Source organism: Mauremys mutica, chromosome 17 (genome assembly GCF_020497125.1).
Source record: "Mauremys mutica isolate MM-2020 ecotype Southern chromosome 17, ASM2049712v1, whole genome shotgun sequence".
NCBI classification, from domain to species: Eukaryota; Metazoa; Chordata; order Testudines; family Geoemydidae; genus Mauremys; species Mauremys mutica.
The window spans coordinates 17139159-17165777 of NC_059088.1; the positions used below are offsets into that span (position 1 = coordinate 17139159).

Sequence of the window (26619 nt, forward strand, 5' to 3'; positions counted from 1 at the left end):
AGCGTATGGACCTGATAGGCCGAAAGGTCTATTCTGCAGGAGGCCTGCAAATGAGGATTGCCAACCAGATGGTCCTCCCTGACGTCCCTGGCGAAATTTACCGAGCTCCTGCCGTCAGCCTCCCGACAGGAGTTCATGGCCATGTTGGAGGAGAGAAGGAGGTCGTCCAGATCCTCCATTTCAGCCGCCCTCGACGCTGCGGACTCGGGTGCGAGGACCTTGGCCTCTGGGGTCACAATGAGGCGTATCGCCTGGCTGCAGTCTTCCACCCTGCCGCCGGAGGTCCAATATATGTTACAGGACCTTCCCTTTGATACTAAAGGGCTGTTCTCTGAGAAGACGGATTCTAGGATCCAAACTTTAAAAGATGGCCGTATCGCGATACGCACGTTAGGCATGCATACGCCAGCGACGCAGCGTAGGCCATTCCGTCCACAGCCCTCCCGACCGGCCTACCAGTCCCGGTATCGCCCTTACAACAGCCGACGTCCGGCCCAAAATCGCCGTCGTCCATCCGGCAACCGCCGCAACCAGGGCCAGGCCGCTTCGAAGGCTCCTCAGGGGGCCAAACAGGCCTTTTGATGGGACGCTCGAGGACGGCCCATCACTCTCCCTACCGGATCCTTCCCCTCTGTTTTACAACCGCCTTTCCCATTTCTTTTCGGCGTGGTCCCAATTGACATCAGACAACTGGGTGCTCCAAACAGTCCAGTCGGGATACCGCCTGCAATTTGTTTCGCCCCCGCCTTCCCACCCACCCTCCCTGTCCCTCTTCAGGGACCCCTCTCACGAGCAAGTCCTCTTACAGGAGGTCCAGACTCTGTTGAGCGTGGGTGCCATAGAAGCAGTGCCTCAGGACAGACGGGGCAGGGGATTCTACTCCCGTTATTTTCTCATCCCCAAGGCGAAAGGCGGGCTGCGTCCTATCCTGGACCTTCGCGAGCTGAACAAGTACCTGCTCAAGCCCAAGTTTTGTATGGTCACCCTGGGGACCATCATTCCCTCTCTGGATCAGGGAGACTGGTTTGCCGCCCTCGACATGAAGGACGCCTACTTCCATGTCGCAATCTATCCTCCCCATCGTCGTTACCTCCGGTTTGTGGTCAACCACACTCACTACCAGTTCGCCGTCTTGCCGTTCGGACTGTCCACCGCCCCGAGGGTGTTTACCAAATGCATGGCAGTAGTCGCCGCAGCCCTCCGACGTCGTCAGATGCACGTTTACCCGTATCTCGACGACTGGCTGGTTCGGGGCCAGTCCCGGCAACTGGTGATGGATCAGATGTCAGAAATCATATATCTCTTTCGTCGGCTCGGTCTTCTCATCAACACAGAGAAGTCCACTTTGATTCCGACACAGCGGCTGGAGTTCATCGGAGCGGTTCTCGACTCCACAGTGGCCAGAGCCTGTCTCCCTCGCGCTCGGCACCAGACGATGGTCTCCATCATCCGGGACCTTGTCGCCTTCCCTACCACGACGGTGCGCTTGTGCCTCCGCCTCCTGGGCCACATGGCTTCGTGCACGTATGTCACCAAGTATGCGCAGCTCCGCCTTCGTCCGTTCCAGTCCTGGCTCGCGTCAGTGTATCGGCCGCATCGAGACCCCATCGACATGGTGGTCACGGTCACCAGGACGACCCTCGAGTCCCTCAACTGGTGGCTCAACCCACAGGTCGTGTGTGCCGGAGTTCCGTTCCACCCTCCTCGCCCGTCCGTCACTCTGACCACGGATGCCTCAGCACTCGGTTGGGGAGCCCACCTGGGCGATCTCCACACGCAGGGCCAGTGGTCGGCGCAGGAGCTCACCCTCCACATCAATGTTCGCGAGCTGCGCGCCATCCGCCTGGCCTGTCGCACCTTCTGCACCCACCTGCAAGGCCGTTGTGCGACAGTGTTCACGGACAACACCACCGCGATGTTTTACGTGAACAAGCAGGGCGGAGCCCGTTCCTCCCCCCTGTGCAAGGAAGCGATGCTCCTGTGGGACTTCTGCGTCACCCACTCGATTCACCTGGAAGCATCCTTTCTTCCGGGAGTGCAGAACACGCTGGCCGACCATCTCAGCAGGTCGTTCCTCTCCCACGAGTGGTCCCTCCGTCCAGATGTCGCCCACACAATCTTCCGGAGGTGGGGGTTTCCCCACATAGACCTATTCGCCTCCGAGGAGAACAGGAAGTGCCACCTATTTTGCTCGTTCCAGGGTCGCTCGCCGGGCTCCCTGTCGGATGCCTTCCTTTACCCCTGGACGGATCACCTCCTCTACGCCTTCCCTCCGTTCCCGCTCGTGCACCGAGTGCTCCTGAAGCTTCGGAGGGACAGAGCTCACGTCATTCTGATCGCGCCGGCCTGGCCGAGGCAGCACTGGTACACCCTGCTGCTCGAGCTCTCCGTTCGAGAACCCATCCCCCTCCCGTTGTGGCCGGACCTCATCACCCAGGACTTCGGCAGACTCCGCCATCCCAACCTGCAGTTCCTCCATCTGACAGCTTGGTACCTGAGTGGCTGACCCACGCAGAGAGAGGCTGTTCGGCAGCAGTTCGACAAGTCCTGCTCGAGAGCAGGAAGCCTTCCACTCGCTCCACTTACCTAGCGAAATGGAAGAGATTCGCACTCTGGTGTGATGAACGAGGTCTTAATCCATTCCTGGTCCCGGTCCCTACCATCCTGGACTACCTCTGGCACCTTAAGGAGCAAGGTCTGGCGGTCTCCTCCTTGAGAGTCCACCTGGCAGCGGTATCTGCCTTCCTTCCCTCCGTGGAAGGGCGGTCCATCTTCTCGAACCCGATGGTTTCCCGCTTCCTCAAAGGCCTGGACCGCTTGTACCCGCCGGTGCGGCGCCCGGCCCCGACCTGGGATTTGAATCTCGTCTTGGCCAAACTGATGGGTCCTCCATTCGAGCCCTTAGCCACGTGCTCCCTGCAATACCTCTCTTGGAAGACGGCCTTCCTCGTCGCTATTACATCAGCGAGATGAGTCTCTGAGCTTCGCGCTCTAACAGTCAACCCGCCATACACGGTCTTTCATGGGGACAAGGTGCAGCTTCGCCCTCATCCGGCCTTCCTCCCGAAGGTAGTGTCAGCTTTCCATCTCAACCAGGAGATCTTCCTCCCGGTGTTCTACCCGAAGCCACATGCCTCGCCTCGGGAACAGCAGCTGCATACCCTTGACGTCCGCAGAGCGCTCGCTTTCTACATCGAGCGGACTAAGCCCTTCCGGCGTTCGCCCCAGCTGTTCGTAGCGGTTGCTGACCGCATAAAGGGAGAGCCGATATCCTCCCAGCGGATTTCCTCCTGGGTCACTGCGTGTATCAGGACCTGCTATGAGCTGGCTCGCGTACCACCAGGCCGCGTCACTGCACACTCGACGAGGGCACATGCCTCGTCTGTTGCCTTCCTGGCCAACGTTCCGATCCAGGACATCTGTCGAGCGGCCACCTGGTCTTCGGTCCACACCTTCGCCTCCCATTACGCGTTGGTGCAGCAGTCTCGAGACGACGCAGCCTTCGGCTCCGCGGTATTATACTCCGCCACGTCTCACTCCGACCCCACCGCCTAGGTAAGGCTTGGGATTCACCTAACTGGAATGCATAGGAGCAATCACTCGAAGAAGAAAAGACGGTTACTCACCTGTAGTAACTGTTGTTCTTCGAGATGTGTTGCTCCTATCCATTCCAGACCCGCCCTCCTTCCCCACTGTCGGAGTAGCCGGCAAGAAGGAACTGAGGAGCGGACGGGCCGGCTGGGGTATATATTTAGCGCCATAGCGGCGCCACTCCAGGGGGCGCCAGCCGGCCCGCCGGTGTTGCTAGGGTAAAAAAGTTCCGAGATGCCGTGCACGCGCGGCGCGCACACCTAACTGGAATGGATAGGAGCAACACATCTCGAAGAACACCAGTTACTACAGGTGAGTAACCGTCTTTTCTCTCCATAGGCATGTCCCTGCCTGCCTTGCTGAGTCACAAGGTGTATCTGCCTTCTCTCAATGGGTCAGTTGTACAGCTGACGGTCCTTAATGGGCCATCAAGCAGGCTAGGCAGTGCTGATGCCAAACTGTCTGGGGTGTTACCCAGAAGCAGAGCACAGGTTTGAAATACAGACAGTGTAGAGCCAATACTTATAACTTTAAATACAAAAATGATACCTGCATACAGATAGCGTAATCATACCCAGCACGTCATACCTGTTCCATAGGCACCTTACTTGACCTCCTTCCTACAAGATTTGGTAGCGCTTTAGGCCCTTGGTTGCAACAATGATCTATACGGTCACAGATCATGTCAATACGGTCACACCCCTATGTTCAGCTATTGGGGGTGGGGCAGTGGATCCTGACCCCATCTGTCTATCTCACCAGGTCGGTTTCTTCCCCAGCGAGTGTGTTGAGCTCTTCCCGGACCGTCTGGCGCCAGAGCTCAAAGCAGGTGATGCCTGGGCCCCACAGCTGGGGTGCTGCTCCCCCACAATGAGGTGGCCCTGAGGACTTGGGGGGAGTAGGGAGCAGGGTGTTTAGGGTGAGACGGGGAGGGGCACAGGAGTATGGGGGATATGGGGAAGGTGGGGTGGGCGGCAGGGACTTGGGTGGAGATAGGGTGGGTGGGGTAAGGGGTGCTGGGTTGTGGGGGTAAAGAGGGGGTGGGGTGTAGGGGTAGGGAGTGGGGGGTATGGAGGGGACAGAGTGTAGAGGTGCGGCAGGGGTGCTGGGGTGTGGGAGTATGGAGGGGACAGGGTGTAGGGGCAGGACAGGGAGTACAGGGGTACAGAGGATGTGGTGCAGGGATGCAGTAGGGGTTTTGGGGTATGGAGGCTACAGGGTGTAGGGGTGTAGCTGGGGTTGGGGGGTTATGGAGGGGATGGGATATAGGGACAGGGCAAGGTGCAGAGCGGATGGGGTGCAGGGGTTGGGTTAGGGGGTGTGAGGGCATCCTTTCCCCCTAGCTGGGGTCTCCCCTGGGACTCCGGGGTCTCTCTGGCACCCTGGAGCACATCTTGGGCTCTGGTGCTCAGCAGGGCCAGCCCATGTCTGCTCCATGGAGAGGTGACTCAGGGTGACCCTGTGCTGGGGGGGGGAGAGCTCTGTCTCCACCATCCCAACCCTATTTCTTCCCCTCTGTTACCCCCAACAGATACAGATGGGACGGGCGCCAGCATCCCTGGGGTCCTCACGCCTCAGGGGCCCCTCTCCCCCACGTTGGGTAAGTACAGTAGAGCTGGCACAGGGAGCCTAAACAAGGGAGGCAGGGGGAAACTACAATATCATTCTGACCTCAGAGCTGGCTGCATCCCAGCACTGGGCGAGCTGTCCCCCCTGTGGCATTATATGCAGCTGTTCCCACTTGCCCCACCCCAGAGGTGGCTGTGTCCCAGCACAGAGTGGGCCATCCCCATGTGTTATGTGTGGCTGTTCCTGTCCGCCTACCCCAGAGGTGGCTGTGTCCCAGTGCCAAGCGAACCGTCCCCATGCGGATTTATGTGCGGCTGTTCCCAACTGCTCTGTCCCAGAGGTGGCTGCATCCCACCACTGGGCGAGCTGTACCTGTGTAGTGTTGTGTGTGGCTTTTGCTGGCTGCACCACCCGAGGTGGCTGTATCCCAGTGCCAGGAGCACGGTTCCTGTGACGTGTTATGTGCATCTGTTTCCGGCTGCGCCAACCCAGAGGTGGCTGTGCCAGCACTGAGCAAGCTGTCCCCATGCGGTGTTATGTGTGGCTGTTCTCACCTGCCCTGCCCCAGAGGTGGCTGTGTCCCAGTACCAAGTGAGCCATCCCCATGTGGTGTTATGTGTGGCTGTTCCTGTCTGCCCTACCTGAGGTAGCTGTGTCCCAGTGCCAGGCGAATCATCCCCGTGCTGTGTAATGTGAGGCTGTTCCTGGCTGCCCCACCCCAGAGGTGTCTGCATCCCAGCACTTGGCAAGCTGTCCCTGTGTGTTATGTGCATCAGTTGCACTCTGCCCCACCCCAGTGTTGGCTGTGTCCCACCACTAGGATAGCTGTCCCTGTGTAGTATATGTGGCTGTTCCCAGCTGCCCCGCCCCAGAGGTGGCTGCATCCCAGCAGCGGGTCAGCTCTCCCCTTGCAGTGTTATGTGAGGCTGTTCCCAGCTGCCACACCTGAAACATGGCTGTGTCCCAGGGCCAGGAGAACTGTCCCTGTAAGGCGTTGTGTGATTGTTCCCAGCTGCCCCACCCCAGAGGTGGCTCCGTCACTGCGCCGGGCGAGCTCTCCCCTTGTGGTGTTGTGTGGATCTTCCCAGCTGCCCTGCCCCATAGGTGGCTGTGTCCCAGTGCCAGGCGAGCTGTCCCCGTGTGGTGGCTGTTACGGACTCACAGGTCATGCCCATTCTTGGCCCCATACAGTCTCTGGGGGGGACCCCCCTTCAATGTGACAGCCCTTCTCAGGGGTGCACTCTCTCTTGGGGGGTAAGCCCCTCTGCCTCCTGGAACTGTACCTCTCTGAGTCTTGCATGCCTGTCTCTCACCATGGGCCCCCTCAGGGCCTCCACTCCCAGAGGGAATAATGCCTAGGCTCTCTAGACCGGAGCGACTCTCAGCCAGCGTAAAACAGGAGGGTTTATTGAGTGTCTGAACCCAGCACAGGAAACTCTCAAGGCCTTAGGCCTGGCCTCCCTCAGCACAGAACATCTAAGTCTCCCCCTGCATCCAGGTGGGCTCTGCCTGCTCTCTCTCCAATCCAGAGCCCCTGCACTTTCCAGCTGGGCATCTGATATCACCTGGCCCCAAGCCCCACCTCTGTCCCTTGTCTTCTGTCCAGGTAAACAGGGTCAGCTGGGCCTCCTCTCAGCCGTCCTTTGTACCCCTCTGGCTGGAACCGGCTGGTCAGCTGACCAGGGTCCTCTCTCTGCAGGCCACTGTCCTCCCACTGGCCAGAACCAGCTGTGGCATCTGAGCTAGGCCTCCTGGTCACCAGTTGCTGGCGTATCCATTCTCCTGGTCATTGGCTGGGGTCCCAAGTTCCATCGCTTGTCCTCTGTAACATCAAACTTCATTAAACCAGTAATGCCCAGGGAAACTGAGTCCCACCCCCTCTGCATGCAAACCATTGAAAAAAAAACGTGAAAATCCCTCACTTCATCACATCTCCCCCCATTCAAGTCTGAACTGAGCGGGGTCACTTAGCCAGTGACCTGGGGAAGTTCACGGCACCTGCCCCATTACAAAGCAGCGGCTGTAACACTGGAACTCCCCCTCACATGGACCACGTCCATGTTATAACCCTGGAGGAGCAGGCTCCATCTCAGCAGCTTGGCATTAGCCCCTTTAATTTGGTGCAGCCACATCAAGGGCGAGAGGTCAGTGTACACGGTGAAGTGCTGCCCAAATAGATACGGCTGCAGCTTTTTGACGGCCCACACCATGGCCAGACATTCCTTCTCTATGGCCACATTGTGCTGCTCCTGGGGCAGCAGCTTCTCACTCAAGTACACTGTAGATGTGCGGACTCACCCCCACGGGGTCTCCTGCTGGTCTCTCAGGGAATTAGCTCCGGAGCGCCCTCTGCAGGCTGGTGATCTGCCTGTCCTCTTGGCCCCTGTGTCCCTCCCTGGACCCCAGTGCCTGTTTAACTGGGGTGCTGCCCCCTGGCAGTACCCCACCAATCTGGGTCTCCCCTCCCTGGGGAACCCCCAACCCACTATCCCCACTTTGCCTCAGTTTTGGCTACTGCCCAGTCTCCATCTGGCCCCCCTTCACTGGGGCAGGCTGCAGTATTGGCCACTCATCATCGGCAAAGGGGTTTGGACCTGCTGCCCTCTGCAACCCCCAGTACCTGTTGGCCCAATGCTAGGCCGCAGCCTGGGGCTTTCCAGGCTGGAGCTCCCCAGCTCCTCTGCCTTTCCCCAGCCCTGCTTCACTCAGGTACCCTGTGTCCAGCTCCCTGCAGCCAGGCCCTTCTCCCTCTACAGGCAGAGGGAGACTCCCCTGGGCTTCTGGCTCACAGCCTCTTATAGGGACCAGCTGGGCCTGATTGGGGCATGGCCCAGCTGCGGCCGCTTCCTCAGTCAGCCCAGCTTTTAGAGCTGCAGCTTTCAAGCCTTCCCAGGCCACTTTTTAAACCCCTCAGAGCAGGAGTGGGTATCCACCCCGCTGCATACACAATGGGGTGTCTCTCCCCCTTAGTATCAGTTTGCATCAGCTCCGCACCCAGCCCCATGTCTGAGGCGTCGGTGAACACCAGGAAGGGTTTGTTAAAATCCAGAAGTACTTGTGGCACCTTAAAGACTAACAAATTTATTTTAGCATGAGCTTTCGTGAGCTATAGCTCACTTCTTCGGATGCATAGAATGGAACACACAGACAGGAGACATTTATACATACAGAGAACATGAAAAGGTGGAAGTATGCATAACAGGAAAAGTCTAATCAATTGAGATGAGCTATCATCAGCAGGAGGAAAAAACACTTTTTGAAGTGATAATTAAGATGACCCATAGAAGGCTGGGTCATCTTAATTATCACTTCAAAAAGTGTTTTTTCCTCCTGCTGATGATAGCTCATCTCAATTGATTAGACTTTTCCTGTTATGCATACTTCCACCTTTTCATGTTCTTTGTATGTATAAATGTCTCCTGTCTGTGTGTTCCATTCTATGCATCCGAAGAAGTGAGCTATAGCTCACGAAAGCTCATGCTAAAATAAATTTGTTAGTCTTTAAGGTGCCACAAGTATTCCTGTTCTTTTTGCGGATACAGACTAACACAGCTGCTACTCTGAAACCTGTTAACATCCAGAATTACCAGCACTGGGCTTTGGATGAGCGTCCCCTTTAGCCCACAGAGAGCCCTCTGGCACTGCTCGGTCCAGACCACCCTGTCTGGCTTTGCCTTCCTACAAAGCTCTGTGAGGGGAGCTGCCAGGGAGTTAAAGTGGGGCACAAACCTCCAGTAGTACCCCGCCATCCCAGTGAAAGGCTGGACTTGCTTCTTAGTCTGGGGAGTGAGCCAGTCCTTCATTGCCTCCACTTTGGCCGGTTCTGGCTTCAGGTGGCCGCTCCCCAACTTGTAGCCTAGATATGACACCTCTGCCATCCCCACCTTGCACTTTCCAGCTTTTATGGTCAGTCCTGCATCCTGGAGGCCTCTTCACTTGGGACACATGTTCTTCCCAGGTCTGACTAAAGACACAGATACCGTCAATATACACTAGAGCAGGGTTAGGCAACCTATGGCGGCACGTGAGCTGATTTTCAGTGGCACTCACACTGCCCGGGTCCTGGCCACTGATTCAGGGAGGCTCTGCATTTTAATTTAATTTTAAATGAAGCTTCTTATACATTTTTAAAACCTTAGTTTACATACAACAATAGTTTAGTTATATATTATGGACTTATAGAAAGAGTCTTTCTAAAAACATTAAAATTTATTACTGGCATGGGAAACCTTAAATCAGAGTGAATAAATGAAGACTCAGCACACCGCTTCTGAAAGGTTGCCGACCCCTGCGCTAGAGCAAAGTCCTCCATCCCCGCAGTAACTGGTCCACCAGGTGCTAAAAGGTGGCAGGTGCCCCCTTGAGGCCAAAAGGTAGGACCAAGAATGCAAAAAGCCCTATTGGGGTGGTGAAGGCAAACATCACCCGGGCCTCTGGGTCCAAAGGCACTTGCCAGTAGCCTTTGGTGAGATCCATAGTAGTGAGGTACCGGGCACCCCACAACTTATCTAGGGCCTCATCGGTCCTAGGCATGGGTTAGGCATCGGACATGGTGATGGCATTGAGCTTCCGATCCGGATCGACCCGTCCTTCTTGAGGACCAGCATCACGGGAGAGGCCCAGGGGCTGGAGGGTGGCTGAATCACCCCTAAAGCCAGCATGTCTCCGACCTCTCTCTCCAGGTCCTGGGCTGCTTTCCCAGTGACCCTGAATGGGGAACACCTGATGGGAGGGTTGGCTCCCGTCTCCACCCAGTGAACAGCCAGGTTTGTGAGCCCCAGTCGGTTGGAAAATTGCTGCTGGTAATGAATGCAGCGCCCCTCTGATCTCTGCCTGCTGGGCAGGGGTTAGCTGGTCTGAGTGGGGAATCGATTCCAGCAAGGGGTCAGCCCCAACCTCAGGGATGAGTCCCTCCCTTCTCCTCCCACTGCCCACACCCAGCCAGCACCAACTTCTCCCGGTCCCAGTACAGCTTCATCATGTTGACATGGTGCACCAGGTGGCTGTGTGCCCGGTTGGACAGTTCCACTACATAGTTCACCTCTTTTACGTGTCTGATGACCTTGAAGGGGCCGTCCCAGGCAGCTTGCAGCTTGTTCTTCCTCACGGGGATGAGAAGCATCACCTGGTCCCTGATAGCATAGGAGCGGGCACGTGCTGAGCGGTTTTACCAGACCTTCTGCTTCCTCTGGGCCCTGGCTAGGTTTCCCCTAGCCAAGCCCATGAGCTCCACGAGCTTTTCCGGGAAGATCAGTACATACTCCACCACTGATTCACTGTCGGGAGAGGCCTTCCCCTCTCACTTGTCCCTCATCAAGTCCAGGGGTCCCCTCACCTTCCTCCTGTACAGCAACTCAGACAGGGAAAACCCTGTGGATTCCTGGGGCACTTCCCTGTATGCAAACAGCAGGTGGGGTAAATACTTGTCCCAGTCCCGCGGGTGATGGTCCATAAAGGTTTTCAGCATCATCTTTAGGGTCCCATTGAACCTCTCCACCGGCCCATTGTACTGAGGGTGATATGCTAAGGCCCAGGTGTGCTGGTCCCAACACTTCTCCCACAAGCACTGGAGCAGGCCCGACATGAAGTCTGTAAGGGCCTCCTTGGGGAAACCCACTCTGCTGACAATGGGCAGCAGTGCATCTGCCACGGTGTCTGCCTAGATAGAGGACAAGGCCACCGCCTCAGGGTAGTGCGAAGCGAAATCCAACACTCACCCTGCTGAGGGGCCCCACTATGTCCATGGCCACCTTCTGAAAAGGCTCATCTATGATGGGCAAAGGTCTCAGATGTGCTGTCACGGAGTTCCCGGGTGATGCTCTGGAACTGCTCCCCACCAAGCCAGTCAGGACTTTGGGGAGCCTCCTCTTCCTTGGAGCAGACTGTCTCCAGGGCAAGAAGCTCACACAGCTTCACATCCTGGGTCTCTCCTTGGAGCATTCAGCGTCCTCTGCCCCTCCATGCGCCTCCCACAGCGAGTCCACACAGGGTCCTGCACCCCCACTTCGCAGTCAGACGTGACTCTCAGCCAGCCAGTAAAACAGAGGTTTATTAGATGACAGGAACATGGTCTAAAACAGAGCTTGTAGGTACAGAGAACCGGACCCCTCAGCCGGGTCCGTTCTGGGGCCCAGTGAGGCAGACCCCCACGTCTGCCCTCACTCCTCGTCCCCAGCCAGCCCCCAAACTGAAACCCCCTCCAGCCCCTCCTTCTCTGCTGAGTTCCTTTCCTGGGCGAGGAGGTCACCTGACCTCTTTGTTCTCCCACACCTTTAGCTATCACCTTGCAGGGGGGAAGGGCCTGGCCATTAGTTGCTAGGCGACAGAGGGCGGGCCAGAAACTGAGGCACCCACACAATATTCAGGGGAGACATTAAGAACAGTCCCACTTCGTCACAGGTGCTTTACACTTATCCCGGGCCTTTCCCACCCCCTGGCAGGAGTCACAGGACCTGCAATACTGTTGGACAGCATCAAAGACCCCAGGCCAGTAAAAGTTCTGCAGCAGCCTCTGCCTGTTGTGCCGTACTCCCTGATGCCCTGAAAGGGGAATATCAGGGTTGGAAGGGACTTCAGGAGGTCATCTAGTCCAACCCCCTGCTCAAAGCAGGACCAATTCCCAACTAAATCATCCCAGCCAGGGCTTCGTCCAAGCCTGACCTTAAAAACCTCTAAGGAATATTGTGGGCCAAGTACAACAGTCTGCGGCAGTACCTCTGGGAACCATCAACTGCCTCCTGGCTTTCCAAGGTTCAGTTTGCCCCAAACCAGCCCGTTCCCGGTACAGGAATCCCTTCTCCCACAAGAATATCTCCTGGCGGTCCTCCCTTGGGATCCTGCACTGCTGTGGTCCTCAGCTTCTCTAAAGAGAGATCCTCCTGCAGCTCCATCTGAATTCGGCTGCTGGGTTTGAGGGTACAGCCCTGGTTGATGGTGCCTCAGTTTTTCCTAATGTCCAACCTAAACCTTCCCCACTGCAACTTGAGACCATTACTCCTTGTTGAGTCATCTGCTACCACTGAGAACAGTCTAGATCCATCCTCTTTGGAACCCACTTTCAGGTTCAAATCCCCCCTCATTCTTCTCTTCTGCAGACTAAACAGTTCCCTCAGCCTCTCCTCATAAGTCATGTGCTCCAGCCCCCTAATCATTTTTGTTGCCCTCCTCTGGACTCTTTCCAATTTTTCCACATCCTTCTTGTAGTGTGGGGCCCAAAACTGGACACAGTACTCCAGATGAGACCTCACCAATGTCGAATAGAGGGGAATGATCACATCCCTCGATCTGCTGGCAATGCCCCTACTTATACAGCCCAAAATGCCATTAGCCTTCTTGGCAACAAGGGCACACTGTTGACTCATGTCCAGCTTCTCATCCACTGTAACCCCTAGGTCCTTTTCTGCAGCACTGCTTCCTAGCCATTCGGTCCCTAGTCTATAGCAGTGCATGGGATTCTTCCATCCTAAGTGCAGGACTCTGCACTTGTCCTTGTTGAACCTCATCAGATTTCTTTTGGCCCAATCCTCTAATTTGTCTAGGTCCCTCTGTATCCTATCCCTACCCTCCAGCGTATCTACCACTTCTCCCAGTTTAGTGTCATCTGGAAACTTGCTGAGGGTGCAGTCCACGCCATCCTCCAGATCATTAATGAAGATATTGAACAAAACCGGCCCCAGAACTGACTCTTGGAGCACTCCGCTTGATGCCGGCTGCCAACTAGACATGGAGCCATTGATCATAACCCATTGAGTCCAAAGATCTAGCCACCTTTCTATCCACCTTATAGTCCATTCATCCAGCCCATACTTCTTTAACTTGCCGGCAAGAATACTGTGGGAGACCATATCAAAAACTTTGCTGAAGTCAAGGAATAACACGTCCACTGCTTTCCCCTCATCCACAGACCCATAGTTCCCTGGATCCTCCTTCCCTTTTTAAACAATGGGCTCTACATTAGCCTTCTTCCAGTCATCCAGGACCTCCCCCGATCGCCGTGAGTTTTCAAAGATAATGGCCAATGGCTCTGCAATCACATCCACCAACTCCTTTAGCGCCCTCGGATGCAGTGCATCTGGCCCCATGGACTTGTGCTTGTCCAGCTTTTCTAAATAGTCCCGAACCACTTCTTTCTCCACAGAGAGCTGGTCACCTCCTCCCCATGCTGTGCTGCCCAGTGCAGCAGTCTGGGAGCTGACCTTGTTCGTGAAGACAGAGGCAAAAAAAGCATTGAGTACATTAGCTTTTTCTACATCCTCTGTCACTAGGTTGCCTCCCTCATTCAGTAAGGGGCCCACACTTTCGTTGACCTTCTTGTTGCTACCATACCTGAAGAAACCCTTCTTGTTACTCTTAACATCTCTTGTTAGCTTCAACTCCAAGTGTGATTTGGCCTTCCTGATTTCACTCCTGCATGCCTGAGCAATATTTTTATACTCCTCCCTGGTCATTTGTCCAATCTTCCACTTCTTGTAAGCTTCTTTTTTGCATTTAACATCAGCAAGGATTTCTCTGTTAAGCCAAGCTGGTCGCCTGCCATATTTACTATTCTTTCTACTCATCAGGATGGTTTGTTCCTGCAGCCTCAATAAGGAGTCTTTAAAATACAACCAGCTCTCCTGGACTCCTTTCCCCCTCATGTTATTCTCCCAGGGGATCCTGCCCATCAGTTCCCTGAGGGAGTCAAAGTCTGCTTTCCTGAAGTCCAGGGTCCGTATTCTGCTGCTCTCCTTTCTTCCTTGTGTCAGGATCCTGAACTCGACCATCTCATAGTCACTGCCTCCCAGGTTCCCATCCACTTTTGCTTTCCCTACTAATTCTTCCCAGTTTGTGAGCAGCAGGTCAAGAAGAGCTCTGCCCCAAGTCAGTTCCTCCAGCACTTGCACCAGGAAATTGTCCCCTACACTTTCCAAAAACTTCCTGGATTGTCTGTGCACTGCTGTATTGCTCTAGATATTGGGGTGATTGAAGTCCCCCATGAGAACCAGGGCCTGTGACCTAGTAACTTCTGTTAGTTGCCGGAAGAAAGCCTCGTCCACCTCATCCCCCTGGTCTGGTGGTCTATAGCAGACTCCCACCACGACATCTCTCTTGTTGCTCCCACTTCTAAACTTAATCCAGAGACTCTCAGGTTTTTCTGCAGTTTCATACTGGAGCTCTGAGCAGTCGTACTGCTCTCTTACATACAGTGCAACTCCCCCACCTTTTCTGCCCTGCCTGTCCTTCCATCCATGACAGTACTCCAGTCATGTGAGTTATCCCACCAAGTCTCTGTTATTCCAATCACATCATAATTCCTTGACTGTGCCAGGACTTCCAGTTTCCCCCTGCTTGTTTCCCAGCCTTCTTGCATTTGTGTATAGGCACTTAAGATAACTCGCTGATTGTCCTGCTTTCTCAGTATGAGACAGGAGTCCTTCCCCATTGTGCTCTCCTGCTCGTGCTTCCTCCCCGTATCCCACTTCCCCACTTACCTCAGGGCTTTGGTGTCCTTCCCCCGGTGAACCTAGTTTAAAGCCCTCCTCACTAGGTTAGCCAGCCTGCTTGCGAAGACGCTCTTCCCTCTCTTTGTTAGGTGGAGCCCGTCTCTGCCTATCTCTCCTCCTTCTTGGAACACCATCCCATGGTCAAACATCCAAAGCCTTCTGTCCGACACCACCTGCGTAGCCATTTGTTGACTTCCACAATCCAACGGTCTCTACCCGGGTCTTTTCCTTCCACAGGGAGGATGGACGAGAACACCACTTGCGCCTCAAACTCCTTTATCATTCTTCCCAGAGCCACATAGTCTGTAGTGATCCGCTCAAGGTCATTCTTGGCAGTATCATTGGTGCCCATGTGGAGAAGCAGGAAGGGGTAATGATCCGAGGGCTTGATGAGTCTCAGCAGTCTCTCCGTCACATCATGAATCCTAGCTCCTGGCAAGCAGCACACTTCTCAGTTTTCCCGGTCGGGACGGCAGATAGATAACTCAGTTCCCCTGAGGAGGGAGTCCCCGACCACCACCACCTGCCTCCTCCTCTTGGGAGCGGTGCTCGTGGAACCCCCATCCCTAGGACAGTGCATCTCATGCCTTCCAATCGGTGGAGTCTCCTTCTGCTCCCTTCCCTCAGATGTATCATCTAGTCCACTCTCTGCATTAGTACCTGTGGAAAGAACATGAAAATGGTTGCTCACCTGTATCTGCATTTCTGGTACATGGATGCTCCTCTTTCTTCTTCTGGAGGTCACATGCTGCCAAATTTCTTCACCGTCCTTCTGTCCCTGCTGTGCAGCCTGCTCTGATTCTTCAGAATGTTGTGCCCATAGAAGCATATCCTGACGTCTGTCCAGGAAATCTTCATTTTCTCTTATGCAACGCAGGGTCGATACTTGTTTCTCCAGACCTTGAACCTTCTCTTCCAATATGGAGACCAGCTTGCACGTTGTACAGACAAAGTCGCTTCTGTCCTGTGGAAGAAAGACAAACATGGCACAGGTCACAACAGCTGACCACTCACCATCCATAGCACTTTCCTTCTAAGAGCTTCCTCAGCTGCTGCAGCAACTACTCAGAGGAGCCTGCAAGTTGAATGCCTCAGTGGGCTCTCCCCAGGCGAACTCCCAGTCAAACTCCCTCTGTGAGCCTCTCCGCTGTTCGCTGCTCAGCTGGTTCACAGCTGACTGCCTTTTAGGTGATCATGCACCCCAGCCTCTTTGGGTCCCTCCTTACATCCCATCTGCTGTCCTCAAACTGCACCCGCACTGCGCAGATCTTTGGGCTTCCAGTCCACTGACCACACCTTAAGGTCTGGAGAGCAGATGTCATACAGCTGCTCCAACCCCACCAGGTTATACACATCCTCTGCGGTAGTGGCTCCTGTGCCCTTTCCCCACTTGTGGAGATGTTCCTACAGCAGGTTGGTGACCTCCTTGTAAGTGACACCTGAGATCTTGCCTACACCCTGGAATCGTTTCCTATACGCCTTGGGGCTCAGTTCAAACTTCAGCAGCAAAGCCTGTTTGAACAGGTCATAGTCCCCCATCTCAATACCATCCATTTGGCTGAATGCCTCTATGGCCTTGGGACCCAGGAGGGGGTTAGACAGCAGAGCCTGTCTGTGGGATCAATCTGGTGTAGATCCCAAGCCTTCTCAAAGGCTGTGAGGTAGGCATCAATATCCCCCCCCCCCCCCCGCCTCCTTAAACTGAGGTAGCAGTTTGGTATCTAGATTCCCCACAAAACTGGTGTCTCGGGGCCGTTTCCCACGTACCCCCAGCCGCCCCGGAAGGCCCTCTTGGCCCGTGTCACGGAGTTGGGGGAGACAAGGCCCTGCACCCCCGGCTTCCTGCGATTCACCATGACTCTCAGCCAGCCAGTAAAACAGAAGGTTTATTTAGACGATAGGAACACAGTCCAAGACAGGTATTGCAGGTACAGACAACAAGACCTCCTCAGTCAGGTCCATCTTGGGGGAGCAGGGGAGGCCAGGAGGTCTGACTGGCCTCCCCTCCATTTTCCCAACCAGCTCCAAACTGAAACTCTCCAGCCCCTCCTCTCCCTTTGTCTCTTTCCCAGTCCAGGAGGCCACCTGATTTCTTTGTTCTCCAACACCTTCAGTTGGCACCTTTGCAAGGGAGGGACCCAGGCTATCAGTTGCCAGGAGACAGGGTGTCAGCCATTCTCTGTGCAGACCTTTGCACATCCCTGCCCTCTATGCTCTGCAACAATCGCACACCCTTAGATACTTAAGAAATGCATAGGGGAAACTGAGGCACCCACACAGTATTTAGAGAAAACATTAAGAACATTCCCACTTCGTCACAGCCCGCCTCTCCTCCAACTCATGCTGCTCCTCCATCTCCAGCTCCTTCACTTTTAGCTCCAGCTCCAGGGAGTCGGGTCTGATAGACTCCCAGCTGCTACATGGACTGCCCCCATGGCTACTCCCCGGCTGCCCCTGCTGGGGTCTGGCGCCTGTTCCTCAGGCTGGTCATTCTCTACAAACTGAGCCATCAGCTGCTCCTTAGTGAGTCTCCCCACACTCAGCCCTCCCTCCCTGCACAGACATGCCAGGTCTCTCTTACGGAGCTGGTTATAGGCCATTTCCATGCTGGTTCCTTCAGTTCCCTCGTTTTATTGCTGGCAGCCACTCACTGCAAAGTGACTGTGCTCACAGCCAGCTGTCTACAGGGTGCATCCACAAACCATCCTCTGCTACTACATTGTCACAGACTCACAGGTTGTGCCCCACTCTTGGCCCCGTACGGTCCCTGGGGGGAACCCCCTTCAGTGTGACAGCCCTTCCCGGGGGTCCACTCTCTCTCGGGAGTTAAGCCCCTCAGCCTCCTGGAACCGCACCTCTCTGAGCCTTAGCACACCTGTCTCGCACCGTGAGCCCCCTCAGGGTGTCCACTCACTCTGGACCCCCGGGGCCTCCACTCCCAGAGGGAATAATGCCACCCTGATCTCTGGACCAGAGCGACTCTCAGCCAGCGTAAAACAGGAGGGTTTATGGAGCGTCTGAACCCAGCACAGGAAACTCTCAGGGCCTGGCCTCCCTCAGCACAGGACATCTAAGTCTCCCCTGCATCCAGGTGGGCTCTGCCTGCTCTCTTCTCCCAGCCCAGAGACCCTGGACTTTCCAGCTGAGAATCTGAGAGCACCTTCCCTTAGACCTACCTCTGTCCAGGTAAACAGGGTCACTTGGGCCTCCTCTCCTCTCAGCCGTCCTTTGTTCCCCTCTGGCTGGAACCAGCTGGTTAGGTCACCGGGGTCCTCTCTGCACAGCCCACTGTCCTGCCTCTGGCCAGAACTGGCTGTGACTCCTGAGCTGGGCCTCCCAATCGCCAGGTCACCAGTTGCTGGCGTATCCATTCTCCAGGCCATGGGCCGGGGTCCCTAGTTCCCTCACTGGTCCTGTGTAACAACAAACCCTCTCCTATAACCTTGTTAAACCAGCAACACCCGGGGTAACTGAGTCCCAACCCCTCTGCATGCAAACCATTGAAAAAACCATGAAAATCCCTCACTTTGTCACAGTGGTTTGTGCGCCTGTTCCCAGCTGCTCCACCCCAGAGGTGGCTGTGACCCGCCCCCAGGCAAGCTGTCCCCTTGTAATGTTATGTGCGTCTCTTCCCCGCTGCCCTGCCCCAGCGGTGGCTGCGTCCCAGCGCCAGGCAAGTTGTCCCAGTGTGGCTGTTCCCGGCTGCCCCACTCCAGAGGTGGCTGTGTCCCAGCAATGAGCGATATGTCCCCATGCAGTGTTATCTGCGGCTATAACCCGGCTGCCCCGCCCCAAAGGTGGCTTCATCCCAGTGCCGGGCGAGCTGTCTCTATGTGGCATGATATGCGGCTGTTCCCACCTGCCCTGCCCCAGAGATGGCTGTATCTCAGTACCAAGTGAGCTGTCCCCATGTGGTATTATGTGTGTCTGTTTCTGTCCGCCCTACCCCAGAGATGGCTGTGTCCCAGCGCCAGGCGAACCGTCCCCGTGTGGTGTTATGTGCGGCTGTTCACGGCTGTGCCACCCCAGAGGTGGCTGCGTACTGGAGCCAGGCGAGCTCTCCCAGTGTGGCTTTATGTGCGGCTCTTCCTGGCTGCCCCGCCCCAGACATGGCTGCTTCCCAGTGCTGCGCGAGCTCTTTCCCTGCAGTGTTATGTGCGGCTGTTCCTGGCTCTCCTGCCCCAGAGGTGTCTGTGTCCCGGCACCACGCAAGCCGTCTCCTTGTGGTGTTATGTGCAGCTGTTCCTGGCTCTCCTGCCCCAGCGGTGGCTGCGTCCCAGCGCCAGGCGAACTGTCTGTGCAGTGTTATATGTGGCTGTTCCTGGCTGCCCCACTCCAGAGGTGGCTGTGTCCCAGCAATGAGCGATATGTCCCCGTGCAGTGTTATCTGCGGCTATAACCCAGCTGCCCTGCCGCAGAGGTGGTTTCATCCCAGCGCCGGGCGAGCTGTCCCCATGTGGCATGATATGCGGCTGTTCCCACCTGCCCTGCCCCAGAGGTGGCTGTATCTCAGTACCAAGTGAGCCGTCTGTGACGCAGGAGGGAGCGGGGTGGATTGACCTGGGAATGTCATTTAGTTTTACTGGGACTGTCTGCATGGGGAATGGAGAGCAGGGGATGACTTTAGGTGAGGGACGGTACCTGAGCCTGTAACCTGAGGCGGGGGTTGGGGGAGTCGACACCTTTGCCTGGGGAACTGGACAAAGGGAGAGGGGGAGAGAAGGAGGGGGAGAGCCTGCTGGAGAGGTTTTTTCAGTTTTGGGCTGGCTGGGAAGAGGCAGGGAACCCCGAGTCTGGGGTCTAAGATCTTTGCCCCCCAGAGGGACCTGGCTGAGGGGTCCTGGTTGTACCTACAAGCCCTGCTTGGGACTGTCTTCCTGTTGTCTAATAAACCTTCTGTTTTACTGGCTGGCTCAGAGTCACGGTGAATCGTAGGAAGTGGGGGGTGCAGGGCCCTGACTCCCCCACACTCCGTGACACCGTCCCCATGTGGTGTTATGTGTGTCTGTTTCTGTCCGCCCTACCCCAGCAGTGGCTGCGTCCCAGCACTGAGCGAGCAGTCCCTGTGCGCTGTTATGTGTGGCTGTCCCGAGCTGTCCCACCCCAGAGGTGGCTGCATCCTGGCACCGCGCGAGCTGTCCCTGTGCAGTATGTGCAACTGTTCCTGGCTGCTCCACCGCATAGGTGGCTGTGTCCCAGCGTTGGGCGAGTTGTGCCAGTGTGGTGTTATGTGTGACTGTTCCCAGCTGCCCTGCCACAGAGGTGGCTTTGTCCCAGTGCCAGGCGAACCATCCCCATGAGGAGTTGTGTGTGACTGTTCCCAGCTGCCCCACCCCAGAGGTGGCTGTGTCCAAGTGCCAGGTGAGCTGACCCCGTCTTGTGTAGTGTTATGTGCGGCAGTTACTGGCTGCCACACCTCAGAGGTGGCGACGTCCAAGTGCCCGGTGAGCTGTCCCAATGCGTCGTTATATGCAGCTGTTCCCACCTGCCCTGCCCCAGAGATGGCTGTATCTCAGTACCGAGTGAGCCATCCCCATGTGGTGTTAGGGGTGGCCGTTCCTGTCCACTCCACTCCAGAGGTGGCTGTGTCCCAGTGCCAGGTGAACCGTCCCTATGAGGGATTATGTGCGGCTGTTCCCAGCTGCCCCGACTCAGAGGTGTGTGCGTCCCAGCGCCGGGCAAGTTGTCCTCATGCGGTGTTATGTGCTACTGTTCCCAGCTGCCCCGTCCCAGAGGTGGCTGTATCGTGGAGCCGGGCAAGCTCTCTCCATGTGGTTTTATGTGCAGCTCTTCCCGGCTGTCCCAGCCCAGTCACGGCTGTGTCGCAGCACCGCGCAAGCTGCAGCGTTATGTGCAGTTGTTCCCCCCTGCCCCGTCCCAGAGGTGGCTGTATCCTGGAGCCGGGCAAGCTCTCTCCATGTGGTTTTATGTGCAGCTCTTCCCGGCTGTCACGGCTGTGTCCCGGCACCGCGCAAGCTGCGGCGTTATGTGCAGTTGTTCCCCCCTGCCCTGTCCTAGAGGTGGCCGTGCTCCAGCACTGAGTGAGCCGTCCTCATGGGGAGTTGTGTGTGGCTGTTCCTCTCCACCCTGCTGCTGAAGTGGCTGCGACCCAGTGCCAGGCGAACCGGCCCCATGAGTCGTTATGTGCTACTGTTCCCAGCTGTCCCACCCCATAGGTGGCTGTTTTCCAGCACCAGGCGAGCTGTCCCTCTGTGGTGGCACGTGCTCCTGTTTCTATCTACCCCGACCCAGAGGTGGCTGCATCCCAGCGCCGGGCGAGCTGTACCCGGGCGGTGTTGTGTGGCTGTTTCTGTCCGCCCTACTCCAGAGGTGGCTGCGTCCCAGCGCCGGGCGAGCTGTACCCGGGCGGTGTTGTGTGGCTGTTTCTGTCCGCCCTACTCCAGAGGTGGCTGCGTCCCAGCGCCGGGCGAGCTGTACCCGGGCGGTGTTGTGTGGCTGTTTCTGTCCGCCCTACCCCAGAGGTGGGTGCATCCCAGCGCCAGGCGAGCTGTACCCGGGTGGTGTTGTGTGGCTGTTTCTGTCCGCCCTACTCCAGAGGTGGCTGCGTCCCAGCGCCAGGCGAGCTGTACCCGGGTGGTGTTGTGTGGCTGTTTCTGTCCGCCCTACCCCAGAGGTGGCTGCGTCCCAGCGCCGGGCGAGCTGTACCCGGGCGGTGTTGTGTGGCTGTTTCTGTCCGCCCTACCCCAGCGGTGGCTGCGTCCCAGCGCCGGGCGAGCTGTACCCGGGCGGTGTTGTGTGGCTGTTTCTGTCCGCCCTACCCCAGCGGTGGCTGCGTCCCAGCACCAGGCGAGCTGTACCCGGGCGGTGTTGTGTGGCTGTTTCTGTCCGCCCTACTCCAGAGGTGGCTGCGTCCCAGCGCCGGGCGAGCTGTACCCGGGCGGTGTTGTGTGGCTGTTTCTGTCCGCCCTACCCCAGCGGTGGCTGCGTCCCAGCGCCAGGCGTACCATCCCCATGAGGAGTTGTGTGGCTGTTCCTGGCTCTCCCGCCCCAGCGGTGGCTGCAGTGGCGTAGCCAGGTGGAGGGAACAGGGGGAGCTTTGTTAGTCTATACGGTGCCACAGAACTCTGCTGCTTTTACAAAAAAAAAGGGGGGCCACCCACTGCAGCGTTTTCACTGGAGGGGTGGTGCTTTTACTCACCCGGCAGCGCTCCGGGTCTTCGGCGGCACCGCGGCGGCGGGACCTTCACTCGCTCCACGGGTCTTCGGCGGCATTTCGGCGGCGGGTCCTTCAGTGCCGCCGAAGACCCCCAGAGCGAGTGAGGGCCCAGCACCGAAGTGCCGCCGAAGACCCCCAGAGCGAGTGAGGGCCCAGCACCGAAGTGCCGCCGAAGACCCTGAGCGCCGCCGGGTGAGTAAAAATTCAAAAGGCACCAAGGAATTGACAAGGCGCCACTTGTGCTCAGTGGGGGAGCGGCCGCTGCCCCGCTCCCCACCAGCTACGTCCCAGCGCTGGGCGAGTTGTCCCACTGTGGAGTAATATGCAGCTGTACCCAGCTGGCCTGCTCCAGAGGTGGCTGCGTCCCAGCAATGAGCAATATGTCCCTGCACAGTAGTATCTGCGGCTATAACCTCTGAGGTGGCTTCATCCCAGGGCCGGGGGAGCTGTTCCTATGTGTCATTATATGCGGTTGTTCCCACCTTCCCCGCCCCAGAGAGGCTGTATCTCAGCATGGAGCGAGCTGTCCCCATGTGGTGTTATGTGTGGCTGTTCCTGTCCGCCCTACCCCAGAGGTGGCTGTGTCCCAGTGCCGGGCGAGCTGTCCCCATGCAGTGTTATGTGTGGCTGTTCCTGTCCGCCCTACCCCAGAGGTGGCTGTGTCCCAGTGCCGGGCGAGCTGTCCCCATGCAGTGTTATGTGCGGCTGTTCCTGGGTCGTGACGGTCTCTGTCCCGCAGTGTGTAAGAAGCACGGGAAGCTCCTTGGTTTTCTTCGCACCTTCATGAAGTCACGGCCCAGCAAGCAGCGACTGAAGCAGCGCGGGATCCTGCGTGAGCGTGTCTTCGGCTGCGACCTGGGGGAGCATCTCCTGAACTCGGGGCACGACGGTGGGACCCCTGGCCTATAGGACATTGTCTCCCATCCCCATGGCCGCGCCCCTTCCCCCAGGCTTGCGCTTTGAGGCACTGCCTCCAATCCCCCCAGCCGTGCCCTGTCTCCCAGCCTGGCACTATGGGACGCTGCCTCCAATCCCCCCGGCTGTGCCCCATCCTCCAGCCTGGCGCTGTGGGGCACTGCCTCCCATCCCCCCAGCTGTGCCCCATCCTCCAGCCTGGCACTATGGGACGCTGCCTCCAATCCCCCCAGCCGTGCCCTGTCTCCCAGCCTGGCACTATGGGACGCTGCCTCCAATCCCCCCAGCTGTGCCCCATCCTCCAGCCTGGCGCTGTGGGGCACTGCCTCCCATCCCCCCAGCTGTGCCCCATCCTCCAGCCTGGCACTATGGGACGCTGCCTCCAATCCCCCCAGCCGTGCCCTGTCTCCCAGCCTGGCACTATGGGACGCTGCCTCCAATCCCCCCGGCTGTGCCCCATCCTCCAGCCTGGCGCTGTGGGGCACTGCCTCCCATCCCCCCAGCTGTGCCCCATCCTCCAGCCTGGCACTATGGGACGCTGCCTCCAATCCCCCCAGCCGTGCCCTGTCTCCCAGCCTGGCACTGTGGGACGCTGCCTCCAATCCCCCCAGCTGTGCCCCATCCTCCAGCCTGGCGCTGTGGGGCACTGCCTCCCATCCCCCTGACCAGATCTTGTCTCCCTGCCTGGCACAATAGAGCGCTGCCTCCCATCCACCCCGGCCACACCCTGTCCTCCGTCCATGCCCCATCTCCCATCCTGGCGCTATGGGGCACTGCCTCCTTTCCCCCTGGCCATGCCCCGTCCCCTGGCCTCGCCTCTGCTCCCATCCTGGCACTACGGGGCACTGCCTCCTTTCCCCCTGGCCATGCCCCGTCCCCTGGCCTCGCCTCTGCTCCCATCCTGGTGCTATGGGGCACTGCCTCCTTTCCCCCTGGCCATGCCCCGTCCCCTGGCCTCGCCTCTGCTCCCATCCTGGTGCTATGGGGCACTGCCTCCTTTCCCCCTGGCCATGCCCCGTCCCCTGGCCTCGCCTCTGCTCCCATCCTGGCACTACGGGGCACTGCCTCCTTTCCCCCTGGCCATGCCCCGTCCCCTGGCCTCGCCTCTGCTCCCATCCTGGTGCTATGGGGCACTGCCTCCTTTCCCCCTGGCCATGCCCCGTCCCCTGGCCTCGCCTCTGCTCCCATCCTGGCGCTATGGGGCACTGCCTCCTTTCCCCCTGGCCATGCCCCGTCCCCTGGCCTCGCCTCTGCTCCCATCCTGGCACTACGGGGCACTGCCTCCTTTCCCCCTGGCCATGCCCCGTCCCCTGGCCTCGCCTCTGCTCCCATCCTGGCACTACGGGGCACTGCCTTCTATCCCCCCCCAGCCGTGCCCCCTGTCCCAGCCTGGCATTATGGGGCACTGCCTCCCATTCCCCCGGCTGTGCCCCCCCTGGCCACACCTCTTCTCCCATCCTCCTCCCATACCCCATCCGCGCCCCATCCCCCGGCCTGGCGCTATGGGGCACTGCCTCCCCATCCCCCCGTCCGCGCTCCGTCCTCTGGCCGTGCCTCATCTCCCAACCCAGCGCTATAGGGCACTGCCTCCCATCCTCCCCCAGCTGCACCCCCTTCCCCCAGCCTGGCGCTATGGGTCACTGCCTGCCATCCCCCCCACCACACCCCATCTCCCATTCTAGCGCTATGGGGAACTGCCTCCCATGCCCCCGGCCATTCCCCAACCCGGCCATTCCCCAGCCCTGCCCTTGCCCCGTCCCCCCAGCCTGGCACTATGGGGCGCTGCCTCCCAAACCCCTGGCTGCACCCCGCACCCTGGCTGCATCCATCTCCCAGCCTGGCGCTATGGGGCACTGCCTCCCACCCCCACCTCCCCGGCTGCGCCCCGTCCTTCGGCCGCGCCCTATCTCCTGGCCTGGCACTATGGGACTCTGCCTCCCATCCCCCCAGCCGTGCGCCCCCCCACCCCATTGGCCTGGCTTTGGAGGTCTTGATGCTGCCACCCGTTCCCGTACCCCCTGCTTATCCCGTGCCTCGCACAGTTCCCCAGGTCCTGCGCTGCTGCTCAGAGTTCATCGAGAAGCACGGCATGGTGGATGGGATCTATCGCCTCTCAGGCGTCGCCTCCAACATCCAGAAGCTGCGGTGAGGCCCGGGGATGGGGAGTTGGGGGTGGGCACAGGAGGGGGGCACAGGGGAGTGGCAGGCAGCCAGGGGATTTGGGCACGGGAGAGGTGCAGGGCGCGGCGATAGGCAGGGGAGGGTGGGGGGTGCAGGGCACTGTGTGGGGTGGTACCAGACTGGCCCCCAGGGTTAGGGGGTAAGGTGAAGGGGCAAGGCAAGGGAAGAAGGGTGTCAGGGTTGGGTGGCAGTGTTGGGGGGCAGAGTGTAGGGCGCAGGGGGCAGGGCACAGGAGAGCAGGGTTGGGTGGCTGGGGCAGGGGGGCAGGGTTTGGGGGCAGGCACTGGCCTCGCCATACCCGCTCTCCCCTTTTCCCAGGCACGAGTTTGACAGCGAGCGGGTGCCAGAGCTGGGCCGGGCGACCTACCTGCAGGACATCCACTGCGTGAGCTCCCTGTGCAAGCTCTACTTCCGCGAGCTGCCCAACCCGTTGCTCACCTACCAGCTTTACCACAAGTTCGCGGTGAGCCCGGGATGCCCCTGCTGCCCCCCAACTCCCACGTTCCCTCCCGCCCCCGCACCCCTCGCGTTAACCCAACCCGCTGCTCACGTACCAGCTCTACCACAAGTTCGCGGTGAGCCCGGGATGCCCCCGCTGCCCCCCAACTCCCGCGTTCCCTCCCGCCCCCGCACCCCTCGCGTTAACCCAACCCGCTGCTCACGTACCAGCTCTACCACAAGTTCGCGGTGAGCCCGGGATGCCCCCGCTGCCCCCCAACTCCCGCGTTCCCTCCCGCCCCCGCACCCCTCGCGTTAACCCAACCCGCTGCTCACGTACCAGCTCTACCACAAGTTCGCGGTGAGCCCGGGATGCCCCGGCTGCCCCCCAACTCCGCTACTCCCGCCCCCGCACCCCTCGCGTTAACCCAACCCGCTGCTCACCTACCAGCTCTACCACAAGTTCGCGGTGAGTCCAGGGCTGCTCCCCAGCCTCCTGCCTCCGCATCCCCCCACCCTCATGTTAACACCCTCCCCCCCCGCCCTGATAACAGCCCCTTTGCCCTGCAGGAAGCTGTGGCAGTGCCCGGCGAGGAGGAGCGCCTGGTGCGGGTGCATGATGTCATCCAGCAGCTGCCACCGCCCCACTACAGGTACCTGCCCCACAGGGCCGCGGGGGTCTGGTGTCGCAGAGCCGTGTGTGACAGCTGGGGGGCTGGGGTGGTGGGTGATGCCCAGCGGGGTCAGAGCCCCACGGGGTCATGGGCGACGGCTGGGGGGGGAGGTCAGGGGTCTGTGGGTGACGACGGGGGGGGGTGGCTGAGGGCTAGGGGACCCCAAAGGGTGTGGATAGCAGTTGGAGGGCTCAGGGCCCTGTGGGATTGTGGGTAATTGGAGGGCAGGCTGGGGCCGGGTCCCCCTCACCAGCTGCCGCCCCCCTCAGGACCCTGGAGTTCCTGCTGCGGCACCTGGCCCGGGTGGCCACACACAGCCCAGAAACCAGCATGCACATCAGGAACCTGGCCATCGTATGGGCCCCCAACCTGCTCCGGTAAGTGCCTCCGACCCCCCTCCGGCTCCCCTCCGCCCGCCCTGCCAGGCCCCCGCACCAGCTACCATCCCCCCAACCTGCTTCGGTAAGTGCCCCCCCCAACCCCCCTCTGGCCCCCCAGCCTGCCCCTGCTACAATCCCCCCAACCTGCTCTGCTGAGCACCCCCATCCCCCTCCAGCTCCCCTCCACCCACCCTGCCAGGCCCCCGCACTGG

General features: G+C 58.6%; 1 protein-coding gene across 5 annotated transcripts in view; it reads left to right on the forward strand.

Annotated features, from left to right (window-relative positions):
* ARHGAP33 (Rho GTPase activating protein 33) overlaps nt 1-26619 on the forward strand; it is a 73969-nt gene that overhangs the window by 27595 nt on the left and 19755 nt on the right. For all 5 annotated transcript variants that reach the window (XM_044991286.1, XM_044991290.1, XM_044991287.1 and 2 more), the window contains 7 exons: nt 4354-4420; nt 5123-5191; nt 22559-22708; nt 24777-24879; nt 25234-25378; nt 25924-26006; nt 26297-26404. In XM_044991286.1, the coding sequence (XP_044847221.1) occupies nt 4354-4420; nt 5123-5191; nt 22559-22708; nt 24777-24879; nt 25234-25378; nt 25924-26006; nt 26297-26404 (725 nt within the window). The remainder of the gene's footprint in view (nt 1-4353; nt 4421-5122; nt 5192-22558; nt 22709-24776; nt 24880-25233; nt 25379-25923; nt 26007-26296; nt 26405-26619) is intronic.